Genomic DNA, 8,453 nt, shown 5'->3' with positions numbered 1-8,453 from the left:
CAGCGCTGCTGCGACCCTCCGCGAGAGGAGAGGCTCTGCAGGCTTGTCTCAGCCTTGACAGGAAGGACAGAGGAGGAGTTCCCCTTGTTAGGCTGCTGGGACATGGGACAGGAGCTTCCCTTCAAGGGAGAGGCGTGGTTTACTCCAGAAACTGTGTTTACTCTGAGGGGAAAAAAAAAGTCAAGACTAACTGATTTCCCCCCCCCGTTCTTAGTGATCCCTTATAGGTCAGTGATAATTCCCATCAAAAAACTAAGCAATGCAATAACCACATCAAACCCATGGATTTGTGTGTCGGGAGAACTGGGAGATACAGGCATAATGCAGATTCCTAAAAACCACCTAGAAATGACATTTGAGGTGAGTACATGCTCTTTACATTTTACTTTTCAATTTGAAACATGCTTCCAAATAAACATTAATTTGGTGAGGGTTTATTGCCTTAAGATCACAGCATTTCAGATTCTGTCCGGGTGTTCACGGTCTTTGTACATTCCGCATCAGGAACAGAGTGCTGCCTGCCCCTCCAGTGCTAGATGAAAGTTTCCTGTGAGCACGTACCACTTTTAACCATAGGCTTTGCTGCTGTCCCTGTCCCAGCCCAGGGTTCCTCTTTTCTCACTTAGCCAGTTTATTTCCACGTCTCATTGCCTTCCACATCTCCTTGCCAGCTATCCTAATTTTCTCTTTCAGGGCTCAATTCTGACTCCTCATTTCCCTTCCTAGTTTCTTTTCCCTTCTTTCAATTTGTCTGCCCCCTTATCACCACCCAGGTCTCAAATTTCTTCTCTTCCTTCTGGCCAGTCCCAAATTTCTTTTCCTCCCGCTCCAGCTCCTTGTCCAACATCGCTTTCCTTCCAACCAGCCAAACTCCTGTGTTTTTCAACTTCCCAGCTTCATGTGCTACCCCCAGCAAACCACAGAGCCACCATCCCCATCGGGCTCTTTTCTCTGTGCTTGCTGTGGTTTTCCCTTTGCGTTTGACTACCCGGCGTTCCCCTCTGCTTTCTCACCCATCAATTACAAGTTGGCTTGGTGCCACCCCAAAGCAGCTGGTAGCGGGAATTGCAGGGAAAGCCCCGTCAGGCTCCTGTAGCTCCAGGCTGTACCATATCCAGTAAAGAGTGATTTCGTAGGAAAATACTACAATTAAAGTTGCATCCATTGAGCATATGCAGACTGATCTTCAGCAACAATAGCAAAGAAGAAACCTCTTGCCAAATATAGGTAGATTTTGGCAGAGATAAAGAGGGTATTTTCATGATGTGATGGCTGCCTCTCATTCAGATATTAGTATTTTGTAGAAAAGAACTGCAGGCTTCTAACAGGCAAAATAACATATTTAGACATTTCTAAGAACCATACTAACACTGTTCTAGAATACTCCTTTGGCTGCTTTGGCTGAAGCTTTCCTAAAATATCAACCCACTACGGAAAATGTCAGCCCAAGCTACTTCTTTGGCAGTATTAGAAGCAGTGAAAAACAAGGTCTTGCAAGGGAAGTGTTTAGGTGACGTTAATAGATGTTGCTGCCAGCCCCACCTACAATTACATGTTGCACTGGAATTCACAGTCCCTTGTTTTCCTTGTTCTGTCTCTTTGAGATGTTAAGAGTCTCATGTTAGTGATTTTTGTCTTGCCCAACAATAAGGAAATCGATCTTTGAAAATAATAAGGGATCTAGGGACTGTTTCATAGTGTAGAGTGAGTCAAGTGAAGGTCAGTATGCTCAAAATGCATTTTTTAAAAGCTGTTTGTACTGAAGATCTATTTCTTCTACAAAAGCACACCTTTTTATCACCTTAGCTCAGAAATTTGTAATTAACACTTCTCAGAAGCTTTCAGAGTGAGCGCTCACAGCAAAGAATGTCATCTCTTCACAAGCTTTTAATGGTTTTATTTCAAGGTATTTCTTTTCTCCTGTGTTAAAATAGTTACTCTGCTTTTCAAAATGTTCTGCATGTTTGGTTGAAAATCCTTGCTGTATAAATCAAAGACGACTGAATAAAAACATACATTTGAGACCATATATGTGCATGTGGTGTGGGGGGGTGTTGTCTGTTGTTTTTTAAATTAAGTAAAAACTGTTATTCATTTCAGTGCCAGAATTTAGGGAAGCTGACGACCGTTCAGATTGGTCATGACAACTCAGGGCTACTAGCCAAGTGGCTGGTTGATTGTGTCATGGTCAGAAATGAAATAACAGGACACACGTACAAGTAAGCAACAAGTTTTAATTTTCTTTGTCTGAAATTCCTACTTGTTAAATATAGAGAAACCAAGAAGACATTCATCTTCTCCGCAATTGATGGAGCACTGTGGGCTGATTTGGGTACCCAACAGGGTTGGGTTGGTCTCCCCACCCCCGGTTCTCTGATTTCAGAAGCCCTAGCTGAAGTCAAATAATCTGATAAATATTAAATGACACTTGAATGTAGGATTTGCTTTGCATCTCTCTGAGACAGGACAGATAGTATGGATACTTTCGAAGTGATTCATATGTTTGTGTCTAGTAATTAAATCTCTTGATTTGAAGTAGTGTGGTAAAATTGTGCACAAATGAACTCTTTAAACCCCCAAGAGCTGGAATGATAGTTTAGGGCAAATCTTTGGTTTCTTTTTCTTTTAAAAAATATTCAAATAAGTACTGTAACAAATGTACAGAAACTCAGATTACAAGAAAATAAAAGGTTTTGATGATTTCTTAATCTTCTATTGAGTACATTCCTCTTGTGTCAAAATGATCTCCTAACTCATCATTGGTCTTACAAAACATCTGGCTAAGCAGACTTAATTTTTTTTCTAAATGTGGACTTGGAAAACTATAATTCAGAGAGGTGAGCTCCAGAGCTTAAGGTTGGCCGCAGAGTATGGGGGAAAGTAGGAGGAAATGGGGTACAAGGACTGGGGGTATGAACATGTGCATAGATTTCATTAGGACTGTGGATGGGGTCAAAAAGTACAGGAATAAAATGTGAGGTGAAGTTTGAGTATGAGGAGATGTCACAGTTTCAGCTGGGTGGGAACTCTGTGTGGGGATTTGTTAATCATCACAATATTTTTAAAGGCTGAATATCAGTTGTAGTTGCAAGTGAAAAATAACCCGGCAGAAATCAAGATGTGAAATATGTGTATAACACTTTCTGTTGTCCTGTGCTTTCATGCAAGCTTTGCATATTTCCCTTTTCCTAAGGATGGAGGTGGATGTAGTTTTCTGGTTTGGTCCTATCAATTGTGGTGCAGGGGATGCTGCCTGCTGAGTTCTGGTTTGTGAAAAGTTTCTGGCTACAGAGTATTCCCTGCCCGTTAGCAGTGTTTATGGGTTCTAGCTGTCCCTCAAGCTTTGAAATCAAGCTAGACTACCTGTGTGGCTGACCTGTGCTTGTGATGGCTGCACGGCAGGTTTCCCTGTGGGCGATGGCTGGGAAAGGGTGTTGACGATGGCAGTTTGGAGCGAATACTCATTGGAGAGCTGGTGTCCTCCACGTCTGACGAAGAGCTGGGAAAGCAGTGCCGTACCCCACCCCAGCAGAAATCTCCTACCACGGCTCGCCGACTGAGCATCACTTCCCTCACAGGGAAGAACACCAGTAAGTCCTTTCCTTCCTCCCCAGGGCCCTAGAGAAGGGGCAGCAACTGCTGAGAAATAAAGCTCCTGTGAACAGGAGAGCTCCTACTGAAGCAAGGCTTGGTGCAGAGGAACAGCTGCGAGCTGATGAGTTTTTCCTGCCCCGATTTGTGTGTCTGCAGCTTGCTCTGTGACTGTACACATTGCCTCTTTCAACGTCCCCATTTGACAGTGAGAGATAATAATCTTTTTCCTTGGAGCATGGAGATATGAGATGAGGGAGGAGGAGGCAGCACAATTTGCAGTAGCTGATGCTGCTCAGCTTCCCGGCTCACTTTGCAGTCAGTGGGAAGACAGTCCTCTCTGAAGGGCAGTTCAGAGCCTGATGTGGATGCTGTGAACTGCCTTCTGGAGGAGCACATCTCCAGAGGGACCCTAGGGGACATCAACTTCACGTCTCTAAAATTAGCTTTTATGAGTAACTGCACCTGGCTACAATGGGGCATGGGACTGTAAGGCATTCTCCGCTAAAGCATACAGATGAGCACAGTGTATATCCTGTTCATAAATCTGTCCAGCTCCTGTAAAATTAGAGGACATGACTGCTGAAATGTCAAGCAAGGAAAGAGTAGCCTCCAAGAGTAATGCAGCATTTAAAAACCACCACGGGACTACTGCAGCTCTTCACATGTGTGAGTCTATATTAGCTGGAGGAGTGGGCACCAGAGCTACTTGCAGAGCATTTCCTTATGTCTGAGAACACTAGGGCCCAATAATTCATTTGTCTTGTGAGCTACATGAGGCTCTGTGTTAGACCTGCCAAAGACTCTGAAGGTCATCGTGTACTAAAATGATACTGAATCCTTCCAAAATAACAATTGTAGGACAAGCTAATAGCAACCTACATATGTCTGAAAAACTAGAAAGGACTCATAGAAGAACCATGAAAATGACTGAAGTCTGGAAGACATCTGCTTAAAATGAAGTTTTAAAAGTTCAGTCTGTTTTAATCAGAAAGTGAATAAGGGACTAGATAATTTTCTGCAGGTACCTGCATAGGAAGATGAGATGGTAGCAGGTGGAGACATAGCATGATTCAGTAGCAGAGGCATACAGCTAAACAGATTCAGAGCAGAAACATGGCATACGTTTTAACCCAGAGGATGATAACTTACTCTTGGAACCATTAATAAGGAATATTCTCTGCCTGTGGCCCCTCACACTGGTACAATGACTAGACATGGGCCTAAAATAGATACTTGTTTTGGCTCAATAAAACATTGTGGGTTCAAGTCAGGAATTAATGAGTGCTGGGTTTTCTGGCCTCTGTCACGTAGAAGTGAGTCAAATGACTGGGCTAGAACCTTTCAGCCCATGTCTCTTCGTGTGAGAGTTGCTGTACTCCATGTGATGAGCAAGATGTGATTAACTCAAAATATTTATCAAGCCAGATCCTTGGGTGTGCATTTTTAAGTAGGGCAATTTATTTGACTATTCCAGGGTTGCTCATCAGGTGCTTGTAATTAAGGCTCAGGTTTACCCAAGACAAATGATTGCCACAAATGATTGCCTGAACTCTGTTAAAGATACAGAATAATTCCTGCAGTTCAAGCTATGTCATCATGAGAATTTGATTAATGTTTTAAAGTTGGTATCTTCATCATTTCACAGAGCCTAATGCGGGACAGATCCAAGAGGGCATCGGGGAAGCTGTGAACAATATTGTGAAACACTTTCACAAGCCAGAGAAAGAGGTACTTCCTACTTTTCATTACTTGCTTGGCATCTACAATGCATGTAAACATTTTTATAAACAGAAATGGAACTGAAGTACCAGTAGAGACTGTTAACCTTCAGATTTGAAGCTTCTGGCATACAAACAAGGCAAGTCATACTTACAGACTCTCCCTTTCCCACAGAGAGGGAGCCTTACCATTCTGTTGTGTGGAGAAAACGGTCTGGTCGCAGCACTGGAGCAGGTCTTCCACCATGGATTCAAATCGGCTCGCATTTTTCATAAGAATGTCTTCATCTGGGATTTCATAGGTAAGCTGGTATGTGATTTGGAGGCAGAAGGAGAAGAAAGATTAAGGCAAAATGACTACTCATGCACAGACCTCGGATTCTCGTCAGCTAGGGTGCCATTTGTTCCTGCCTAGCACCTGCCCCAGGTTGCTTAAAATCAATGAGAAACAAGATGGAAGATGAGAAGTACTAAACTCTATATAAGGGATGAGTGTGAATCTATGCTGAAATTTAAGAGCACTTCAAATTCTAGTCATTTATTGAAAGATGATTGTTCAAACAGCTGCTTTTCTACCCAGAAAGAAGGTAGGCTGGAGGTTGGGGTAGAGTAGCAATCGATGTTAGGGGGAGAGTTCGGAAAGGGCAGGGAGTGAAAGGTTTGGATTTCTAGTTGTTTATGAGAACTCTCCTAATCACTGCACTGGTCTTCTGGTGATGCTTATCTGTAGGCCTGTGTTGCGGTAATTTAAGCCGTACTTATGCCCTTAAAACATGCTCACAAGTTGAGATACTTAGCCTGAGGGTAAGTGCTTACTCAGAAAAGGTGAAAAATCAAAGCTGATGGTATCACTTACAATGAAACCATTAGATAGGTACTCTGGTGCAGCTCCTGGATGTTACCTAACTGTGTTAGACATCGACCAGTCTGCTGACCACTGCTATGTAGCAAAGGTGGAGATCACCTTTGGTCTTCAGAGTGAGGAATCCACATATAAACTGTGCAGTAGCTCTCAGCAGGTTGTTTTTTTAAGGATTCCCTTGTGTAATTCTATGTCCCAATGCTCACTGGGTTCTGATTTTCTCCCTACCACAGAGAAAGCTGTTGCCTATTTTGAAACCAGTGACCAGATTGGAGACAATGAGGAGGCCCTTTTGCTTCAGAGATCTTCATGCAAAACCTTCTGTCATTATGTGAACGCCATCAATACAGCTCCAAGGAACATTGGAAAGGACGGCAAATTCCAAATTCTGGTTTGCCTGGGGACGAGGTACCGAACTGCTGTTTGTTATATGTGTCCTCTTGCGTTAGACTAGAAGAATATTTTTACACCGTTGTTATTACCTTTAGTTTTCCATTTTAAGACATCTCATACCTGTCTATTATCCAGTACTTATTTTAGGCAGCTTTAATACTACATGAAAAATTGGAGCAAAGAAGCAGTGATGATACATGGCTAGTGTCTAAACTGCTAAAAATATTTTGAGCTCTTTTATAACTGTTAGCTTTACAGTCACATGTATGAAATCTGTCTTGAAATTGTATTTTTGATTAAGTGCTGGCTTTGGGAATGCAAAGTTCCTTTGCAAGAGCTGGTGTATTTCTAAATCCTCGTTGAATCACTTTGCCTATGAAAATGGGATGTCTGTTACAATTTTGACAAAACTATTCTAGGTGAATCTTCCTTTTCTAATAGGATGCTTTCTGTCTTGCACTTGGGGAGGGGCGAGGGTGGGGGGGTTAGTTGTATTTTGGAGGGTGGAAGTTGGTATGTCTAGAAATAAGTACCATTTTTGTCTTGTCTGTCTGGATACATGGAAAACCAGTTGGCAAACAGTCTATTGGTTTTTCCTGAGTTTTACTTTCCCTGTTCCTGATCTGAAAATGTTGCTGAATTCTTCCAAAGTCAATTGTCCAGTTCTGCTGATAGCTTTCCATCTTCATTCCTACAGTATGTTCAGTTACCTGTATTTTACTAACAAAATCAAGGGTTATGATTACACAGGAAACTTTTATGTGCAAACAACATGCATCACCCGCAAAAAGAGACTGCATGTTTTGGGTTGTGTTCTTGGAGAAGAATTTCAGTTCGAGATCTGTTGTACTTGGTGCTAAAATAATTCCTTTCATCCCCTTTGCAGGGACCACTTGATCTCCCAGTGGATCCCGTTGCTGGCAGAGTGCCCGCCCATTACAAGGATGTATGAGGAGAACGCTCTCCTACGGGACCGCATGACTGTCAACTCCCTTATCCGAGTCCTACAGACATTGCAAGATTTCAACATCATCCTAGAAGGATCGCTCATTAAAGGAGTGGATGTTTAGCATGGCTTTGCTGAGAATTTCATTATTCCTTTCCCAAGCAAGCAAACCACAACTGGAGACCTGTCAGGACTTGAACACAATGGTAGTGCACCACTGTAAGGCAAAGCTGCCGGTTGAAGCGGGAGTGGGAAGCCCAGTCTGTGCCCGATGGGGACTGTCCTCTAAAGCTGCAGAAAGCTAAGATGCAGTATTGTAGTTTATTTGAAACGGAAATTTAGTATAAAATAGAGTATTTTCATGTGTTAGATGTGTGTAAATATGCTATCTTCTTTAAGAAATTATATTACTCTAAGAAATTTTTCTTAGACTGAATGTTCTTGTTCTGACTATGAGTAGCTTAAACCCAGGGGAAGGAGTTGGGGGAGGGAAGGACCGAGGTGGGAAGGGATGCCGCTACTTGCTTGCAAGGAAGAAGCCAATTAATGTGTAAATACAGCGCAAACTCAGCAGGGCTTTTTTCAGGTATTGCAAATTAATACAGCAAATATCCTTATGTAGCCATTGTGATTGTCTCACTCTTGGAAATGTTGTAAGCGTATGTTGTTTTACCCTACTGTACAGGGCCTCTCTTAGTTTTTTGTTTGTTCGAAGGCTCAACCCTTTCCATGCATGGAAGTTGTGAGTCATCATTTTTTTTCTGTAAGGTCTTTTGTGTCACTTCTGTTGATCTCCAAAAGGGGAGACAAGTGTTGAAATGCGTAAACATTAGAGAGGAGGACTGCTGTCAGCCTTGGAGCCTGAGAGTATGAGAGACCTGTTTAAGCGGTGCTGCTGCAGCCTGAGACCGGGAATGACGGCTTGCTTGACTCGCTCGGT

General features: G+C 42.6%; 1 protein-coding gene across 1 annotated transcript; it reads left to right on the top strand.

Moving 5' to 3' along the window:
- The first annotated feature begins 98 nt into the window (after nt 1-98).
- On the top strand, nt 99-8,177 carry LOC104077113 (DENN domain-containing protein 5B-like). The gene is made up of 7 exons (XM_009578229.1): nt 99-360; nt 2,101-2,219; nt 3,403-3,590; nt 5,240-5,322; nt 5,488-5,614; nt 6,408-6,582; nt 7,454-8,177. Exons 1-7 carry the CDS (start codon nt 103-105, stop codon nt 7,635-7,637), a joined length of 1,134 nt encoding a protein of 377 aa, XP_009576524.1. The 5' UTR covers nt 99-102; the 3' UTR covers nt 7,638-8,177.
- The last annotated feature ends 276 nt before the right edge of the window (nt 8,178-8,453 follow it).

Source organism: Fulmarus glacialis, unplaced genomic scaffold, assembly GCF_000690835.1.
Source record: "Fulmarus glacialis isolate BGI_N327 unplaced genomic scaffold, ASM69083v1 scaffold8755, whole genome shotgun sequence".
Lineage (NCBI taxonomy): Eukaryota > Metazoa > Chordata > Aves > Procellariiformes > Procellariidae > Fulmarus > Fulmarus glacialis.
The sequence above is the reverse complement of the archived record's forward strand: the minus strand, read 5'-3'. Positions and strand labels throughout refer to the sequence as shown.